This window comes from Dendrobates tinctorius, unplaced genomic scaffold, assembly GCF_039654945.1.
Source record: "Dendrobates tinctorius isolate UK_male_01 unplaced genomic scaffold, ASM3965494v1 ptg000240l, whole genome shotgun sequence".
Lineage (NCBI taxonomy): Eukaryota > Metazoa > Chordata > Amphibia > Anura > Dendrobatidae > Dendrobates > Dendrobates tinctorius.
In genome coordinates this window covers 4751119-4772564 of record NW_027361907.1, presented here as the reverse complement: position 1 = coordinate 4772564, position 21446 = coordinate 4751119, and the positions used below count along the sequence as shown (strand labels likewise).

The 21446-nt window shown below is 45.3% G+C and overlaps 1 protein-coding gene across 2 annotated transcripts in view; it reads right to left on the bottom strand.

Moving 5' to 3' along the window:
* ARHGEF7 (Rho guanine nucleotide exchange factor 7) overlaps positions 1 to 9509 on the bottom strand; it is a 166956-nt gene extending 157447 nt beyond the window's left edge. Inside the window, exon 1 of one of the 2 annotated variants that reach the window (XM_073556843.1) lies at positions 9175 to 9509. In XM_073556843.1, the coding sequence (XP_073412944.1) occupies positions 9175 to 9339 (165 nt within the window). In that variant the 5' untranslated portion in view covers positions 9340 to 9509. The remainder of the gene's footprint in view (positions 1 to 9174) is intronic. The other variant, XM_073556842.1, reaches the window with a different exon arrangement.
* Between the last annotated feature and the right edge of the window lie 11937 nt (positions 9510 to 21446).

Sequence of the window (21446 nt, the reverse complement as noted above, 5' to 3'; positions counted from 1 at the left end):
CTTGTACAGGGAATTATTTTGTTTCCCAGGTTTTTGTATACTAGTAAGTTTTCTTTTATACTTTTCTATTTTCTTAGTATTCGTGCTATGTCCCTTTGCTGATTTGTCACTTCTCCCTCTTCACTGGGGGACAGGGTTTCTGGGTAAATAATTCGGAAACAGACCCATTTGAAGATGTACTTTCAAGCTTCTAACTCCATCTTCAAGTTTGTTTCATTTTTCATCTGGACTTTCCACCTCTTACCAATAACCAATAATTCTCCTGCTCTACCACCTTGTCCCACTTAAAAGGGTTATCTGGGACTTTGGGATTATGGGGCTAACAACTTACCAGAAGGTAGTTGCTAACTGCTTACTTGCCCTGCGACGACGTGTTACAGCTCGGTAACAGAACATTGCTTTCTCTTCCGGTGTACTCTGTTGACAAGTCATCACAGCCAACGTTGTGCTGAATAACAGCTGGTTTTCCCTGGAGTAAAGGCCCCGTCACACACAGCGATCTCGCTAGCGAGATCGCTGATTTTGTGATGCCACAGCGAGATCGCTGTGTGTGATGGGGATCAGCGACCGGCCCCCCCTGCCGGTTATTGCTGATTGTGCTCGATCGGCCTGGGCCATTTTTCGATCACTGGTCTCATGCTGGCCAGCACGCATCGCTGTGTGTGGCAGCAAGAGACCAGTGATCAGCGACGCTGGTTTCTAATGTAAACATCAGGTATCCAGGAGCCGCAGCTCCTGGATACCCGCTGTTTACCTTGGAAACCGGCGTACACGGTGGTTTCCAAGGTAAACAGCGGGTATCCAGGAGTTGCGTGGCTCTTAGATACCAGATGTTTACCTTGGAAACCAGCATCCAGCATCGCTGGTCCTGATCACTGGAGGGGCTGTCTTGTTATAGCTCACCAGCGATCAGCCTAACAATGTCCCAGCGATCCCATCATGTCTGATCGTTGGTGGGATCGCTGGAACATCGTTGCGTGTAACGGGGCCTGTAGGCAGTCAGAGAGCCAGCTGTCAATCGGCATGACATCAGCAGTGATCACCGATAATACAACAGAGTTTAAGAGAAGAAGCTGCTCGGTCGATGTGAGTGGTCAATGAAGATTATGAGCTGGAACTGATCATCACAGGGCTGAACAGACAAATAGTTAGCAACTACCTGAAGGTAAGTTCTTAGCGAAAACTCCCGTACTTAGTGTTCAATAGCAAATGAGATGGCTTCTGTGCACCCTTGGAGTGAACAAAGGCTCAACACACCATTACATTCCTTCAATTTGCATTTTGGAGACTTCCCCAATTCTGCATTAAAATGTTCACATGCCAAGAACTAGGGCTGCCTGAACTCAGTCCGCATGTATGCATATGTGTACTTACACCGCCTGAATCCGACCACTCTGCGTCAGGGTGGACGGACTTTTTCTCCTCCCTGGCTCCTCTCTGCTGCTGCTCTCTACACTGTATACAAGGAAGTGGAGCGAGAGAACGGAGTGGTTATGAGGGTGCAAGATATTTTACACGTACGGCTCATGACTTCGTATGATCTACCTTTTCCTTCTCTCGGAAGCCGCTTGCACACTTACAGGTATACCAGCAAATGCTGTCAATCAGAAGTAGGGGAAGAAATGCAGCTCAGGCTCAGATCACTGTTTACATATTGTATGACTCAAGATAACAACCTTACTAATGTACAATCAAATGTGCCCTCATCTTCAGATCTCGCTGTGATCCTGGCAGCTCAATTTTTAGGGGAATTATAAAGGGATCCGGCTGACTGACTCACTTTACTAGCTAAGCCAATATCCCTCCTTGTCTATGCTTAACTGTGAAACAAAAGGTGTTTAGTGTCAAAGTCAAGCACTATTTAGGCCTTATTCAGACATCAGTGATTTTTCACATACGCAAAAAAAAATGGTACTAGTGTCATCAGTGTTTTGGATCTGTGTTTCATCAGTGTTTGAGTTTTTACCATCAGTGTTTCATCAATTATTTTTTAAGTATGAAAAAACTTAAATGAATTGCAAAGCTTCTTGAATACATTACAATATTTATCAGAGGCAGGACACAGATTGTACGTTGATGCCAGCAGGTTGCTTCCGTGATTTTCATGGACTAATAGACTTATATGGGTGATATTCATCTGTGACACTGATTAAAAAAAGGACATTTTCTCATGATTTTTCTGCAGACACATTGTCTGCAAAAAAGACATGTACATGTGAGCAACTCTACAGACTATAATGGGCACGTGTTATATCTAACCACAGATAAAATGTGCAAACTAAACGCTCATTTCTAGGTATAAATGACAATGTGTGCATATGTTCAGTCATTTGAGCCTCTTAAAAAGTTTCAAGTTTGCAAAGGAAACGAAGCGATTAAAAGAAGTGGCCAGACTATTCTTCAGGTGTTTTCCAGGTTGAACATTTCTTTAATTTCCAATACATGTCAATGGGAATGCTCAAAAGACATGTGTAAGGGTATGTTTGCACGGTCAGTAAACGCTGCGGGTTGGACGCTGCATACAGCCGCAGCGGCCAGATGTTACAGCATAGTGGAGTGGATTTCATGAAATCCCATCTCCACTATGCGTGCAGGGACGCTTCCGGCTTCCCTGCGTAACCGACGCATCTTTCCAGACCACATCATGTCTATTTATCTTGCGGAGACGCTCCATCTCAGCAAGATAAAGTCACCCATACAATGTATAGGATGCAGTGATTCCACGTGGTTCAATGAACACATGCAGAATCACCGCGCGTACAAAAGCCAGCAGCGCTTTGGACGGAGCGGACATGTGCTGCGTCCAAAGTGCTGCCAATACTGACCGTGGAAACATACCCTTAGACACCTGGGTCATTTTTAGTGTTTTGCCAGCATTTTAGCTTAAAAAATTGCTTCCAGTTTCTTCATTGCTGAACAAAGTTACAAAAAATCCAGACCCCCCTCCATATCCCAAACACGCTGGCAAAACGCTGAAAAACACCACCGACTCACAAGCCTTGAAAAATCATTCAAGAAACGTCCAAATTATAAGAAATAAGACACTTCAGGATTACCTAACACCAGAGAAAGCAGTGTTTCCTGAAGCATCTTTTTTGGTAGCAGTGGCAAGAGGGGTAATAGTATGAACGCCACACAATTTATTGATGTAACCACTCGGCACTGAACTTGCTTTCTCATGCTCAGCTCAGTGTCTCCTTGATGCAAGGCTGAGAGGTCGCATCATGCCACCTCTCAGCAATGCATCCAGATGAAGCGGGGTTGGAGCACGTCGTGGGACATGGATTATCGGCAGACAGGTGGGGAATACTGTGATTTTTATATTTTAACATTAATAAATAGGTAAAAGAGGGTGGGGAGTGATTATTTCAAATAAATGAGTTTTTTTTGTGTGTTTTGTTCAATTTAAGGACTTTTTTCTGTGTGTGCTTTTTTAACTTACAGGGTTAGTAATGGGCATCTGATAGACGCCTCTTCATTGCTAACCACTGGGCTTGATGTCAGCTGTCGTTACAAAGCTGACATCTCCCCAATACTATTACTTGCCACAGCTCTAGGGCAAGTGGGAAGAGTGGCAAAACGCTAGAATTTGCACATCTAATAGATGCGCCTTTTCTGGGGCAGCTGCATGCTGCTATTTTTAGGCTGAGAAAGTACAATATCCAGTCTGAGAATATCAGCCCCAGCTGTTTGCTTCAGCTTGGCTGATTATCAAAAATGAGGGGACCCAACACCGTTTTTTTAAATTATTTAAATAATTTTAAAAAATGGCTTAGGGATTCCTCTATTTTTGATAACCAGCCAAGCTAAAGCTGACGGCTGGGGGCTGTAGCCCGCAGCTGTTGGTTTTGCCTGAGCTGGTTATCCAAAATAGAGGAGACCGCACATCCTTTTATTTATTTATTTTTTCTTTTACACAGCCTGCGCCGGCTAATCTGAGCCATACTAATACTTGACATGGCTGTGACTGAGCCATAAGTGCCCACACAGCCTTTCAACAAGCTTTGTTTGGGCTGCCAAACTGGAGCAATAACACCGATGTCTGGGAGAAGTCCGTGTTTGGGGTTCGTGTTTGGGGTATAATAGTGTGCAAATATCCTAAGGCTGTGTTTCCACATTCAGATTTTTTAAGTGGTTTTTGAAAACAAAGCCAGGAGTGAATTTTAAGTGGAAGACAGCTGTAAAGAGAAAACCAAGACTTCTTTTGTAGAATCCATTCTCTTGGCATTGACTTCAAAAACTGCATTAAAATCCTGAAAGTTGCACCCCAGCCTCATATTATCACAACTTGCTTTATTCAGTAATAAGGCAGCACTCCTTGATATTTAGGGTGAGGCAATCCATTCTCAGAACATTAAACATTTCTTCTGACAAACATGTAGAAGCCTATAATGTGGGCACAGCATCTTAGCGCATTCCTGCCTTCCAAACTTAATATTTTCACAAGCTTGTAACAAACTAATAATGACAAACCATACCAAAAAGTCCTATCAATGAAGAGGAAGACAAGCCTTGCCAGATATTTCTCACAGTGAGTTATATCCTGTCAAAACAAAGGATTTTTGTTTCCCCTAAATCAGACATTAAGGTACAGGAGACATCCTTAATATACATCAGATTGTTGATGGTTTCCATCAAAACGGAATGACATTTATATTCATCTAATGCAGGGCATCTCAAACTTTTATTTTCCTACAGTATGAACAGCTAGAACAGGGTAATGCCCAGCCTAGCCATCGTATGTTTTTCTTTTTGTCACTTGGACTCAACATTATATTACACTAGCTGAATATGCCTGGGCATAGTAACCAACTGTGGTTACTTATAACAAATTAAAATGATTATATTGCACATAAAAACCGTGCATCTAATCCTATCCTGTGTGATACTGACTGCTGAGCCGTGTGTCTAATCCTATTCTGTGTGATACTGTCTGCTGAGCCGTGTGTCTAATCCTATTCTGTGTGATACTGTCTGCTGAGCCGTGTATCTAATACTATTCTGTGTGATACTGTCTGCTGAGCTGTGTATCTAATCCTATCCTGTGTGATACTGTCTGCTGAGCCGTGTATCTATTCCTATCCTGTGTGATACTGACTGCTGAGCTATGTATCTAATCATAACCTCTGTGATACTGACTGCTGAGCTGTGTATCTAATCCTCTCCTGTGTGATATTGACTGCTGAGCTGTGTATCTAATTCTATCCTGTGTGATACTGACTGCTGAGCCGTGTATCTAATCCTATCCTGTGTGATACTGGGCTCCCCCTGCAGTCTGTGTCAGAGGGTGGTCTGTGTTGGCACGGTAATAAATTGTGTTATTTCCAGCTTTACAGAAGGACGATAACACCATAGAAATGATAAGAATAATATGCCTCAGTTACCACAACTGTCTACAAAGAAAACTGTTGCTGATAGCAACCAATCACAGCTCCTTTTTCATCTTTTAAACAGCTCTGGGACAGCGTGGTGAGTTTTGAGTGGCAACTTTTGTGTTTCGACTTTTATGTGGCGAGGTTGGTGTATGTGTGGTGAAATGTGTGCTGAGGTTGGTATATGTGTTGTAGCACGTGGTAGTGTGTGGCGCATTTTGTGTCTGTTCATATCCCCGTGTGCGGTGAGTATCCCATGTCAGGGCCCCACCTTAGCAACTGTACGGTATATACTCTTTGGTGCCATCGCTCTCATTCTTTAAGTCCCCCTTGTTCACATCTGGCAGCTGTCAATTTGCCTCCAACACTTTTCCTTTCACTTTTTCCCCATTATGTAGATAGGGGCAAAATTGGTGAATTGGAACGAGCGGGGTTAAAATTTGCCTCACAACATAGCCTATGACGCTCTCGGGGTCCAGACGTGTGACTGTGCTAAATTTTGTGGTTGTAGGTACGACGGTGCAGATGCCAATACATACACTTTTTCCCCATTATGTAGATAGGGGCAAAATTGTTTGGTGAATTGGAACGAGCGGGGTTAAAATTTGCCTCACAACATAGCCTATGACGCTCTCGGGGTCCAGACGTGTGACTGTGCAAAATTTTGTGGCTGTAGCTGTGACGGTGCGGATGCCAATCCCAGACATACACACACAGATACATACATACACACACACACATTGAGCTTTATATATTAGATTACATTGTATTATATTAGTTCAATACGAGTGAACTGAGCGAGGCCACACGTCTAGTAGCACTGTGGCAGGGTGTATGCATATCGCAAAATGTGGTGCTGGAGAAGGATGTTATCAATACCGTGGATGACAAGAAGAACAAACAAATCAATTTTGGAACAAACCAAACATATCACTCGAAGCAAGGATCACCAAACTATGTCTTGTCTACTTAGGACACATCACATGAAAAGAGCAATCTCTGGAGAAGGACATCATGGTTGGAAGAATAGAAGGAACAAAGCGAATCAGAAGACCAGCAACCCAATGGCTTGATACAACCAAACAAACGGCTGAGAAGACCCTGGTGAACCCATCTAGGCTTGCACAAGATCGATCTTCCTACAGAGAGTTCATCCATCAAGTCGCCATGGCACAAGATTGAGCTGAGGGCTGTTAAATAGTTATAATAAATACTTGCAGCCAAATGACAGCCCACTCACTGCCGCCACTGGAGAATCCTGACATGTGCTGTGCGCGCTGTGAGAATTCACAAGTCTGCAGTCACATAGAGTGACTGCAGACTTTAGTGATAAACCTGGACAATCCCTTTAATGAAAATATATTGCCACCTTTAGTTTTATTACATTATGTACGTTATATGTGTTTGCACTTGGACTTCTTGTGGCCAAAGTATTATTATTATTACAGAGCTGTGAGAAGGGTTATAGATAACAAAAACAAATTCAATGACCAAAATTAGTCACCGACTGCAACAGGAGGAGATAGGACCCTGACCGGATGGCTCACAGTCTGCAAAGGATGGATGAGGATACAGAAGGTGAGGGTAGAGCTGGTCGTGCAGCGGTATGGTGGATCGGGAGTTACGGTAGGTTGTAGGCTTGTCAGAAGAGGTAGGTCAATACTTCAATACCTTAAACATCCTGACCTAAATACAACATATGTATTATAGGTATATAGTAAAGTTGGGCAAAAAGATCAGAAGGACTCTGGTCCAGTGGCCACATCAGTAGTCCAGACCAAAGCTTTCTGAACCTACTTCCAACTGCCAACACCCCCAGCGCATCTTCTGATTAGTAATTATGCAAATTGTCTCTTCAGAGAGGAAGAGGACTAGAACTCTAGTGCCACCTATTGGAGGTAGCAATCCTAAAAGTCAATGCTGACCCTTTAACGAGCCTAGTTACATGACTTAGGATAAAAGCCAAGCCAGAATCTCCATTTGCAGACACTGTGTTTCGGGGTACTGCCCCTCATCAGTGCAAAGTGGGCGATCTGGTTTGGCTGTGAGAGAGGCGTCTGACCGATATCCAAGAAGTATCATTTCTCCTTGCGGAGAATGACATGCTAAGCATGTCGAGGTGAGGAGACTTAAAGCCGCAATGCTCCTCTGATTAGTAGGCACAGCGTGACATCACAAGTGTAGAACTGGGCCTACTAATCAGAAGTGCCAGAAGGTAGGAGGAGGTTAGCAGGGCTACCAACACCACCGCTGGATCAGACACTGGAATCTCTTTGCTGGACTCTAGTAGGGTGTGTGCACACGTTGCGGATTCCGCTGCAGAATTTTCCGTGTGGATTTGTCTAAATCCGCAGGTAAAGGTATCTGTGGATTTTCTGCGGATTAGCCTGTGGTTTAACACCTGTCATGGAGCAGGTACCAAACCGCTGCGGAATCCGCACAAGTGACATGATGCGGATTTAAATCCGCGCAGAAAATTCCGCACCGTGGGCACTGCGGTTTTTCAATTTACATAGACTAAAAGGGTACTGTGCAACGCAGCAGAAACTGCTGAGGATCCGCAGGGCCAATTCCGCTGCGGATCCGCCACGTGTGCACTTACCCGTAAACATTAATATTAACATTTGTGAGAGATGGAACACATTTGTTAACAATGCGCAATCTCCATCATAATAAAATCCCTAAAACACGGTCCAAGGCCTACAACATGGTGTACTACAGAATAATTAGCAAGAAAATACAGTTGCCTTGCATTGCTGTATTTGCAGATATTAGTTAGACTAGATCCCTATAAATGCGGACTCCATTGTTTCTGTAAAGCAAATCAACACACAGGCGTAAGAGTTATTGGGGTGTATTTTATATGCTTGAGGCTGTCATTAGGGGATGTAAAGATCAGAACATGTGACACAGGATCCCCCGCTAGCTCCTTAGTATTGGCTGCAGTGTGGCTCGCCACCAGTAGGAGCGTCTGAGGCGCTCACTGACAAAGAGCACAGCTGTCATAGCCATCTCCTTCCCTGGGAGCCCCCCAAACACAGCTAATGTTTCCCCTACTACACCGTCCACCACCACAGGGGCCACTGTGTCCTACGGGCCAGCTGTCACTAATCCTATCCATGAGCGCTACATATATGTATTGTAGGAATAGGACTGTGGCCTCACATGCACTGTACAGTCTATGCAGCTATATTTATACACACCATATGCATACATATACACTCATATATATATATATATACACACACACACCATATACATACATAGATATATACTGACACCATATATACACACCATACTCTCTCTCTCTCTATATACACACACACTATATACACACACCATACTGTATATATATATATATATACACACACACCATATACATACATAGATATATACTGACACCATATATACACACCATACTCTCTCTCTCTCTATATACACACACACTATATACACACACCATACTGTATATATATATATATATACACACACACCATATACATACATAGATATATACTGACACCATATATACACACCATACTCTCTCTCTCTCTATATACACACACACTATATACACACACCATACTGTATATATATATATATATATATATACACACATTGTGTGTGTATATGAGTGCACACAGCTTGGGCTCTATGGCAGCAGAGGCTCCTGTTGTCTGACAATGACCCCCCAGCATTATGGCCCCCTGTGTGTGGTGAGGGCACCTCCTCCATCTCCAGCTGTCGGTCCAGAGTGGGGGCGGTGGTGGGGCTGCACATTAACCCCCGCAGTGCCGCTTACCTTGTCTATGGTGCCAGGTAGCAGCCTCTCCAGCAGTCTGCACAGCACCACCCCATCTTTCAGGGACGCCTGCAGGAAACCCTCCGGGTCGGAAATGGTCTTCTTGGGAGACTCCAGCACCCCGAGGGTTATGAGCCATGTAACGGTCTGCTCTGCTGAATTCATAGCTCACTGAGAATGCAGTCCGGTACCGCAGGAGCAAGGGGGGCAGGGACCCCCAAATCCAGCCCCTTCCCCCCGTTCCGAGGAGATCTGCTGGCGAGTTCCCGTAGTTCACATTGACGCCCGTGCTGCTGCTGCTGATCCCTCCTTTCCTGGGTAGATGCAGCAGATGACGCCTCGATGCTGTAGAAATGCAGCAGGTCTGCTCTCCTCCTCCCCCTCCTATTCCTGGCTCACTGCCCCCTCTCTCCATGGCTGGGCCTGGCAGTCTGTCATTGCACACCCAACCTGCAGTGCCGCCTCAGCCTTAACCCTTCCGTGATCCTGGCATGCAGAATGGGGTCTCTTCACCTGGGGGGCCACATGATACCTGCTGCCATTCCTGTAATTCATGATCCAAGTTACCCAGGCAGAGCCTTGTATTGGTAACACTGTCATCCTAGTGAGACGGATTTAATTAAAAAATCTGTAGTGTAGGAATCTAGTAAATTTTTCATTGATAATAGCTTTGGGTTTTTTTGTCAAGTAATACATGATAATTTACATTGATCATAATGTAATGGAATTAATGGTGCTATATAAATAATAATGATGGCCATTGATTTCCGTATATGAGTGAGCACTCACATAAGGGTATATGCACATATCGATAAAACATGTTGGAAATCTCGAGTGGCCGTCTCCGGTCTGCACGTGGATTATTTCCAATCAGTGAGGCTATTCCAGGTTTGGGCAGAATCCACCAGAAAACTGCTTCTATGAAAGGCATCTCAGTTATTGAAGCCACATTGGAAACCGCATCAGAGAAAACGCGGCCATATGACCCGCAACACAGATCTCACACTGGAAACAATGAAGTTTATTTTGTGGGGGGTTTAGTATAGATATTGGTGCTCCGAACGTGTATATTCCATGTCAAGCTTTGCAAATAAAAAACCCCATATGAACATGTTCTTACTATAATTGCTACTCCTGCTTAGATTTCTTTTTATGTTTCTTCTGCCACTGTCACTATAGGGGTCCAGCAATGGTTTAAGGCCTCCATACACTTTAGGCCTCTTTCACACTTCAGTTTTTTTGCATCAGTTCAAATCCGCCAAAAAGTCATTCAAGCGGATCCGTTGTTAACTGATGTGAACGGATGGCACAGGATCCGTTTGTAGCCGGATCCTGAAAATGGAGAGAGAGAGAATTTTTTTTTTTTTGTCCGGCACCCAGAAAGAATTTCGGGTTAAATGAGTGTCTGGAGGATCCGCCACAGAAAAAAACGTTACAAGGTCCGTTTTGAAATCTTTGAGGATGGTGACGGACAGCAATTTTTGGCGGATCCTCAACGGACAGCAATCCGTCACAATCCGCCATTAATGCAAGTCAATGGGGAAAAAAACGGATCCTCAAAAAAAATTTGAGGATCCGTTTTTTTCAAAACCTGGCGGATTGTGACTGATTGTAAAAAACGGAAGTGTGAAAGAGGCCTTAGACTAATGTCAGCCAAACCCACCAACATGGACAGGTTCAGCCAACACTCTAACTGGTTTGGCCAATTGATCATCTGGAACAAGGGTGATGTCGATTGGCCATGTTCGATTTCGGACCGCTAATTGTTTTGTTCTTCCGGAAAAAAGGGGCTCACATGAGTATACAATAATGTCTAGGGGAATATTTATTAATCGTAGTGTAAGGCTTTGTGCACACGTAGCGTTTTTGCAGCGTTTTTCCACTGCGGAATCGCCGTGAAAACACAAAAAAAGCATCCCATGCAATCCTATGGGATTCCGCAATAATGTGCTAATGCGGATTTTTCCGCTGCGGAATCGCATAGCAGAAAAATCCGCAGCATGCCCATTCTTTTTGAGGAATTGCAGTGATTTCACACCCATAGGAATGCATTGATCAGTTTACTTTCCACATGTGGCTATGCCCACCATGCGCAAAGTAAGCGGATCATGTGCGGATGGTACCCAGGGTCTGGAGGACAGGAGACTGTCCTCCAGGCCCTGGGTACCATAATCCTGTAAAAAATAGAATAAAAATAAAAAATAGTGGTATATTCACCTTCCGGCGGCCCCCGGAGTCTTTCCCGCCTCTCGCCACGCTCCCAGCATCTTCCGGTCCCAGGAATGCTTGCGCGAATGACAGTTGATGACGTCGCACTCTCATGAGCGTGACGTCATCTCAGGTCCTTCCCGCAAAGCATTACTGGGACCGGAAGATGCCGGAAGCGCCGCAGAGCAGATCGGGGGCCGTCGGAAGGTGAGAATAACAATATTTTTACATTTTTTTTATTATTTTAACATCCTACCTATCACATTTCCAAGCGATGCTAATTCGCATGCATTTTACCCGCGGCGGAAATGTTGCGGAAATTTACGCAGTATTTCTGCAACGTGGGTACATAGCCTAAGAGTACGAGCAGGGACGCGGGATGCAGTGACGAGACACAGGCAGAGCAAGGGTTAACAGGTCTATTTACAGGGGAATACTCCGCTCAGGGAGGTAAATAGCTAAACAGTCAGGAGATAAAGGGTTAGTCAGGGAAGACAAAAGGTACATTAAAGGCAAAGGATATAACAACAGTTCAGATGATGGCAATTCGTTAGCCTAGTTGTAAAGCAGTCCTTAAACTGCAGCTCCTGCTGCGAACTCAATTGCATCGCAACGGCTGGCGCGGAGTCCTCTCTAGTAGGGTCAGGTACAGTAGATGATAATACCCCGTCTTCTGGTAGCAGTGGTCGGTCTCCAGTACCTTCCACTGCCCTTTGTCCATATACTGCTGTGTCTATTAAAGGCACAGGCCACAGACCGGTACGAGCCCAACGTTGCTCCTTAACTGTAGGTCACAAAGGACAGGACAATTATTCTGTGTCCACGTCAAGGTGCAAGTGTCAGTCCTGTGTGGTTTCTCTTAGGCAGCGCGTATGCGGTACTCACGGTCAGTTCGTGTACGGCACCTGGTACTCTCTGGCTGTCACTGGACACATACTGCGCGTCCTGCTCTCCCTGCTCCCCGCTGTTGTTGGTGGGCGACGCTGGTCTGCCGGGCACAGGGACTCCCGGCCGGAGCACCCCTCTCTTGGTCTGCTGCGACACCTGGCTCGGCTCCGCTCTGGGTGCACAGCTCTGCACGGCTCTCACTACTGGCACGGCTCTGCTCCGCTGACATGGCTCTCCCTGCAGACACAGCTCTGCACTGCTGGCACGGCTCAGCTCTGCAGGCGACAAGAGCTCCTTCTATATGGCCCGTCGCCACACCGGGATGCTGAGAAAGGAGAGCGCTGCTCACCGCTCTGCGCGCTGCCCTCTGCACTGTTCTGCGCCGGCGCCAGACTGACTCTTTTTCCGCTCTTTCTTCTTTTATCTGCCGGCTGCTGCCCGCCCTTTTTTGGCTCTCCCCGCCCCCTCCTGTCAGCAGGAATCTGTCTCTCTCAGGCTTCTCTCATGCAGCAGATTGAGGTCCGACACACTCAGACTTCCCATGGGATCAGAGGATGCAGCCCTTCTAGTTCCAGAATCGGCATGCTGGTATCCGAGGTCCGGTCTATCGCCTTACACTCCTCCTCTCTTTTAACTCGCCATACCACTGGCGAGGCTTTGTCGTACCCCAATACAGTCTTCTGAGGGGCGACAGATGCTGACAATTTTCGCATCTCCGCATCTTCCAGTAAGGCTGTTCAAAGATACTCCAAACTTTGGGTGGAGTGGTAGAGGACAGGAGTTCACCCAGGTCCCCTGGAGCAACAATCTCCGAGGTCTGTTGCTTTTCTGGCCCAGCAGATGACAGGTTGAGAGGCTCTCCCTCTTCTTCAACTGTAACCATTGTCTTCTTGCTTTTCTTCTTCTTAGCTTTGCTGCCAGCAGACGTTTCGCCTTTTTCTTTATCATCAGTGGAAGCCTTAGGGACTTCTTGCTCGGGTTCCTCAGTTTGTGGACTTAGAAATGGTACCTCTTCTCCACAGCACCCCCTCTCTTTGACAGGCGCACTCCCGTCAGAACTGGAATCGGATGAATTAAGATTATGCAGGCCGGACCCTTCAACATCCGCACTGCACTCTGCGGGCGTCACTTCCCATTGCTTTTCAGCCACACTCTCTGCTTCACCCAGCTGCTTCACCTCTTCCAACCGGTCAAGATCTCCGGGGCTGTCAGGCGGCAAATTTTTCACTTCAGAGAGCAAAGCCAGTGGTTATTCCTCTTCTCAAATGGAAATCGTGGAAGTGGGCATAGTGGGAACACTTAGCACTTGTTCCCTTCCTATGTGTTCCCGTAACAGGCAGGGAAACAACAGGCTTCGGTGGAGCATTCGGTTAGACACCTCTTTGTCCCATTCAGGTTGGTCTTCACGGACAGGACCTTTGGGTCTGGTCTGGAGTGTCATCAGACTCGCCTCAACGCACCTGACCAATGCAGACATATCACCGCAGACAGCCGACACCTTCCTCATCTCTTCTCGGCGTCTGTTGCCGTGTCTCTGTCTGACTCTGAGTGCCGCCCCTCTCTTCTCACAGTACTACTTCTCCCAGGGACGACGTTCTCTCCAATTGACAGGATCTTCGGAGGGATGAGCAAACATTCTCCATCATCTCTCTCGAGTAGGACAACTTCTGGCCAGGTGTCCCATTCTTCTACATGTCCAACACCCGCTTCTGGGCCTGTCTGGTGGGCGCCTCAGTCTGGATGTCAATCTCTCCAAGAGGCATACCTCCTTTCCTTTTGCTCTTCTTTCCACAAACTGGGAGCATATCTTGGAACTGCTGGTGTGCTTCTGATGCTCTGCACCTCCCCTCTGACTTCTTCCGCCTTTAGCCTTGAGATACCTCGGGGTAGGACGCTGTACTCCAGGACAGCAGCAAGGCTTTCTTTCAGGCCTTCAATTTCTTCCCAAATTCTCCTCATTTCCTGCCACAATTGACAGAACAACTTCGGCTCTTTCTCGTTCAGGGTGGGTACTCCGCAACACTGGATCATCCCTGTCAAGGCTGCAACCCCCTGCTCCTGTTCACCTATGCGCGTCTCTGCCTCAATTTCCGCAAGAGTCATAGAATCATAGAATCGTAGAGTTGGAAGGGACCTCCTGGGCCATCTGGTCCAACCCCCTGCTCAAAGCAGGATTCGCTAAATCATCCCAGTTAGATGTCTGTCCAGCCTCTGTTTGAAGACTTCCATTGAAGGAAAACTCACCACTTCTCGTGGAAGCCTGTTCCACTCATTGATCACTCTAACTGTCAAAAAGTTTTTTCTAATATCTAATCTGTGTCTCCTCCCATTCAGCTTCATCCCATTGCTTCTAGTCTTTCCTTGTGCAAATGAGAATAAAGTTGATCCTTCTACAATGTGACAGCCCTTTAGATATTTGTAGACAGCTATTAAGTCTCCTCTCAGTCTTCTCTTTTGCAAACTAAACATTCCCAAATCCTGCAACCTTTCCTCATAAGACAGGGTTTGCAGACCGGTCACCATTCTGGTCGCTCTTTTCTGAACTTGCTCCAGTTTGTTGATGTCTTTTTTAAAATGTGGTGCCCAAAATTGGACACAATATTCCAGATGAGGTCTGACCAATGAGGAGTAGAGGGAAATAATTACTTCACGTGATCTAGACTGTATGCTTCTGTTAATACATCCTAGAATTGCATTTGCCTTTTTTGCTGCTGCATCACACTGTTGACTCATATTCAGTCTGTGATCTATTAGTATACCCAAGTCTTTTTCACATGTGCTGTCACTTAGCCCTATTCTTCCCATTCTATATATGCTTTTTTCATTTTTATTGCCCAGATGTAGTACTTTGCATTTCTCCCTGTTAAAAACCATTCTGTTAGTTGCTGCCCACTTCTCCAGTTTATTTAAATCTTTTTGAATCCTCTCTCTTCTCTAGTATTAGCTATCCCTCCTAGCTTTGTGTCATCAGCAAATTTAATCAGTTTACCCTCAATTCCTTCATCTAAATCGTTGATAAAGATGTTGAAAAATACAGGGCCCAGGACAGAGCCCTGTGGTACCCCACTTGAGACATTCTTCCAACTGGATGTGCAGCCATTTACGACCACTCTTTGGGTCCGATCACTAAGCCAGTTATGAATCCACCTAACAGTTGCCTTGTCCATTCCATACTTAGTCATTTTTTCAATAAGGATTGTATGAGAGACTTTGTCAAATGCTTTGCTGAAGTCAAGATATACTATATCTACAGCATTTCCTTGATCCACCCAATCAGTAATACCGTCATAGAAGGAAATTAAATTAGTCTGACATGACTTATTAGTTACAAACCCATGCTGACTCTGTTTAATCACTTCATTCTTATCCAGGTATTGACATACATGTTGTTTAATAATTTGTTCAAAGATCTTTCCTGGTATAGAAGTCAGACTCACCGGCCTATAGTTGCCTGTCTCCACCTTCTTCCCCTTTTTGAAGATAGAAACAACATTTGCTCTTCTCCAGTCTTCTGGCACTTCTCCTGTTCTCCAAGAATTTTCAAAGATTATGGAGAGGGGTTCAAAAATTTCTTCTGCTATCTCCTTCAGTACTCTGGGGTGTAATTCATCTGGACCTGGAGACTTGAATTCATTTAGGTTAGCTAAGTGTTTCCTCACTATCTTTCTGTTTATAGATATCCTGGAATCTTCTATTCCCTTAATAGGACAGTGAATAACAGTTGATGTTACATTTCCTTTCTGAGAGAAAACAGATGCAAAATAGGAATTTAAAAGTTCAGCCTTCTCAACATCCTGTCTTACCATTTCATCATTTTCATCCTGTAAAAATCCTATAGCATCTTTGACTTTTCTTTTACTTTTGACATATCCCCAAAATCCTTTATTATTGCTTTTGACATCTCTTGCAAGCCTCAATTCATTTTCAGCTTTAGCTAATCTGATTTGTGCCCTGCAGGTTCTGCAGACAGCATTATATTCTTCTTTAGATATGCCTCCCTCTTTCCATTTTATAAACATTTTTTTCTTCCTTTTTAGCATGTGCTTAAGTTCTGTGTTCATCCATCCTGGTTTCCTTAAATGCTTCCTATTCTTCCCTCTTTTCGGAATTGTTAACAACTGTGCTTTGAGAATTTAATTTTTCAAGATTTCCCATCCTTCCTGGACATTTTGGTCTTTAAGGATATCCAGCCATTGGATCCCTCCAATTCTCTTTCTGAATCCCTTAAAATCTGCCTTTCTGAAATCTAACCTTGACGTCTGAGTCTTCACAGGTCTTCCGCCTCTAGTTATCCAAAATTCTAAAATAGCATGGTCGCTACCTCCTAGGGTCCCAGCCACTTTTACCTCCTCAACCATTTCCTCCCTGTTTATAAGGATTAGATCCAAGGTAGCAGTTCCCCTTGTTTTCTCCTTTTACCTTTTGGAAGATAAAGTTGTCAGCAAGAGAGGATAAGAATTTCCTTGACCTGTTAGTTTTGCCTGAGAGAGATTCCCAACAAATGTCTGGATAGTTGAAATCTCCCATGACAACTATGTCATATTTTTTGGAGAACTTGGCCATTTGATGCATAAAGAGTTCATCCATATCTTCAGCTTGCACAGGCGGCCTGTAGTAAATGCCTACAATGGTGTCCTTTCCATTGTTCTGTCCTTGTATTCTTACCCAAACAGTTTCCACAGAACTCCCAGTCTCTGAAGCTTCAATCTCTGTGCAGATATACGCATTTCTAACATACAATGCGACACCCCCTCCTCGTTTATCAAGTCTGTTTCTTGCAAATAAGTTGTATCCTTCTAGTCTTGTATTCCAATCATGTGTATTGTCCCACCAAGTTTCAGTGATTCCAATGACATCATATTTCTTTTCCTGTGTTAGTAGTTCCAATTCTCCTTGTTTGTTGCCCATGCTTTGTGCATTAGTATAGAAACATTTTAGTTTGTGATTGGTTTCTCTTTCTCCAATATTTTTATTAATTAGATTCTTTCGTCTTTGTTCTTCCTTTCCACTTCTAATAGCAGAGTTCTCAATAGCATTTGTCAGGTGTATGGCTTTTTCTGGTCTTTTGCTTCCCTTCCCATGTTGTTCATACGCGGGTTAGCTCGCAGGCGCTCACGCAAAGCCCGTCCAAGCTGCGCATCTCTCAGGCCCGTCACTAACTGGTCTCGCAGCACTGTTGGGGGGTCCTATGCCGTCTTTCTTAAGAATTGTAGTGTGTAGCTCCTGTAGCACGTTCATGTACTGCATCACAGTCTCCCCCTCTCTTTGAATTCACCTAAATAAGCGTGTGCATAACTCTCCTACGTCCGTGGGATCTCCATGTGTCTCTTCCAGTATGTTCAGTACTTTGTCAAAGGTGCCTCGCTCCTCAAGAGATCATAGTATGACAGAATCTCTGGCCTCTCCGTCTAGAGTAGGCCTGGGCAAACTGCAGCCCGCGGGCCACATCCGGTCTCTTGAGTGTTTCTGTGCGGCCCTCTGACACTCAGTCAGAGTCGTATTTAGGGAGGGGCAGCCGGGGCAGTTGCCCCGGGCGCAGCCAGCAGGGGTGCGCAGTCGGGCCGCCTGATGCAGCGGTCCGCAGTGTCTCCCCCCCGGTGGCTGCGTTCTGCCGCCCCCCCGTCCTGTGTGTCGGCTGTTCTCTGTGTCAGCTGTCAAGCTGACAGCTGACGCAGAGAAGGAGGCCGCGCCGGCTCCCAGGCAGCAATTGTACTTGGTGTCTATACAGACGCCAGTACAATTGAAGCTCTGACCGCCGGGTCAGAGCGATGACAGCAGCATGATCAGGTCATGTGATCGCGCTGCTGACGTCACTCCCCGGCGCCCAGAGCGAACGCTGGTGGTAAGTGTGCACCTCTGTGGAGCTGAAGAACCACCGAAGATGGGAGATGGGGGTTAATGTGGGGATGGGGGCTTAATGTGGGGATGGAGGTTAATGAGTGGGGGGGTTAATGAGTAGAGGGTTAATGAGTGGAGATGGGGGTTAATGTGCGGGGGGTTAATGTGGGGATGGGGGTTAATGAGTGGAAATGGGGGTTAATGTGGGGATGGGGGTTAATGAGTGGAGATGTGGGTTAATGTGGGGATGGGGGCCTCTGGAGAACATAATACAAGGAACCTGGTTATGGTAAAAATTTTGAATGGGCCACACAGGGATATTTAGGTTAATGCGTTAAGGTGGTTGGCCAGTCTGAACAAATGCGTTTTTAGGGCACACTTAAAACTGTGGGGATTGGGAGTAATCATATTAACCTGGGTAGTGCATTCCAAAGAATTGGAGCAGCACATGAAAAGTCTTGGAGATGGGAGTGGGAGGTTCTGATTATTGAGGATGTTAACCTCAAGTCATTAGCAGAACGGAGGGCACGGGTAGGGTGGTAGGCTGAGACGAGGGAGGAGATGTAGGGTGGTGCTGAGCCATGGAGTGCTTTGTGGGTGAGGGTAATAAGTTTATACTGAATTCTGGAGTGAATGGGTAACCAGTGTAAGGACTGGCACAAGGTAGAGGCATCGATATAACGACTGGTGAGGAATATGATCTTGCCTGCAACATTCAGGACACATTGGAGAGGGGAGAGTTTGGTAAGAGAGAGACTGATTAGTATAGAGTTACAATAGTCCAGACGAGAATCAATAAGAGAAACAGTAAGAGTTTTTGCAGAGTCAAGAGTAAGAAAAGGTCGAATTCTAGAAATGTTTTTGAGGTGCAGATAACAAGAGCAAGCCAGTGATTGAATGTGGGGGGTGAATGAAAGCTCGGAATCAAGTATGACCCCAAGACAGCAGGCATGTTGCTGGGGGGTAATGGAGGAACAACATACGGAAATGACAATGTCAGGCATAGGTAGGTTAGTAGAGGGAGGAAACACAAGGAGTTCAGTTTTTGACAGGTTCAGTTTCAGATAGAGGGAGGACATGATGTTCGAGTCAGCAGTAAGACAATCACTGGTGTTTTCCAAAAAGGCAGGCGTGATATCAGGAGAAGTGTATAATTGGGTGTCATCAGCATAGAGATGGTTCTGTAACCCAAATCTACTGATTGCTTGACCAATAGGGGCAGTATACAAAGAGAAGAGGAGGGGGCCTAAAACCGGTCCTTGAGGAACAGTATGTCCTTAACAATGGTAAGGAGTTACTGAAAGCTGTTGTTGACTGCCATCATCAGACTGCGGATCATACAGGAACTACATCACTTATGAGACTTAGTGTCACAAATAAACATTAACATCCAGTTGCTTTATAGGTGGCATCTTCTTTGATTGGAGTCATTATGTTGGTTTTCTTTTCATTCTTGTTCAGATGCTATGATGACTTTACACATCCACAGCTTGTCTCTACAGACTTCCCTCTTTTCTGGTCTTCTGCAGCACATCCCGACACCGTGCCCTCCAAAATATAATTGTCATTACCATGGGCATACCCAGGATCAAAATTAGGTGGGGGCAAGCCATGGTCGTTCAAGTTGTAAAATTTTAGAACGAAAAAGGTGAATGAAAAGAAAATGAACAAATGACCGCCACACACAACACAATCCCCTATACCAAGACCAATAATACCACATACAGGGGAGAAATCCCACCACACCATGAACAGAACACATAGTGACTGAATAATACCACATACAAGGAGAAATACCACCACACCATAACTAGACTACATATTCCACCTCATAGTGACCGAAAAATACCACATACTAGGGACAAATACTGCCACAACATGACCAGACCACAAATTGCCACGTCACAATGATTGAATAGTGCAATACTGATCATGAATACAAGCCACAATACTAACATCACTGTTATTACCACCAGTGCCATTATACACAGAAGCTCTGCATCTAGTGTATAGGTAATACAGTGAGCACCAGTGACATTATACACAGGAGCTCTGTATATAGTGTCAGTGTACAGGTAATAGAGTAATCACCAATGACCTTATATACAGAACCTCTGTGTATAGTGTCAGTGCATAGGTCATACAGTGATCACAATTGACCTTATACACAGAAGCTTTGTGTATACTGTCAGTGTACAGGTAGTACAGTGAACACCAATGACATTATACACAGGAACTCTGTACAGGTAATACAGGGATCACCAGTGACATTGTACACAGGAGCTCTGTATATAGTGTGCGTGTACATGTAATACACTGAACTCACCAGTGATGTCTGTAGTTGAAGTCCTTCATCTTCGATTTTCTTCATCCAGCACAGACCATCACTTCTTGCATCCAGGGCTCGTCTCTGCAAAATATAACACAGTCGTCAATAACTGATCGCTTCCAGAGCACTTTCCCCACTTTTTTCCCCGACTTCAACACTATGTCAGATGAAAAAAATAAGCAACATAGTGCCACTCTGTATAGTAACAGGACCCCCATTTTGCTCCCTCCATGGAAAACAGTTTCCTAAACAGTAAATTATATGACAGTAGTAATAATATCCCTAATTGGATCCTAAAGAAATTATGCTCCCCACTAGTCACCATAAGCTAATACAGCATGTTCCTCATTCTGGCCCCCAAAAAGTAATTAAGTCCCTCTTTATTTAATAATCTCGTCCAGCCTGGCAGCGTTTATTTTTTAATATGCCCCATCCTGCCATCCTGGCCCCCCATGTCCCTTGTCTAGCCTGGTCCCAATATCTGTAGCCTGGGCCCCAGATATCTATGATGCCCCCCAGCTATCGATACAGGTCCCCATATATGTCCATTGTCCTCCCCCCCATATATCCATCCCTTATGTTGCTCCCCCCATATAGCAATCATGGGGCGATGTGCTGTTCCCCCATATATCCATCCTGGTCCTTTGTGCTGCCATCCCCCATATGTCCATCCTGGCCTGTTGTGCTGCTCCCCACATATATCCATCCTGGCCCCTTGTGTTGCTCCCCCCATATATCATCCTGGCCCCTTGTGCTGCTCCCCCCATATATCATCCTGACCTCTTGTGTTGCTCCCCCATATATATCATCCAGTCCCCTTGTGCTGCTCCTTCCATATATTCATTCTGGCCCCTTGTGCTGTTCCCCCCATATATCCATTCTGGTCCCTTGTGCTGCTCCCCTCCATATATCCATCCTGATCCCTTGTGCTGCCACCCTCCCATATATATCCATCTTGGTCCCTTGTGCTGCAACCCCCATATATCATCCTGGCCCCTTGTGCTGCTCC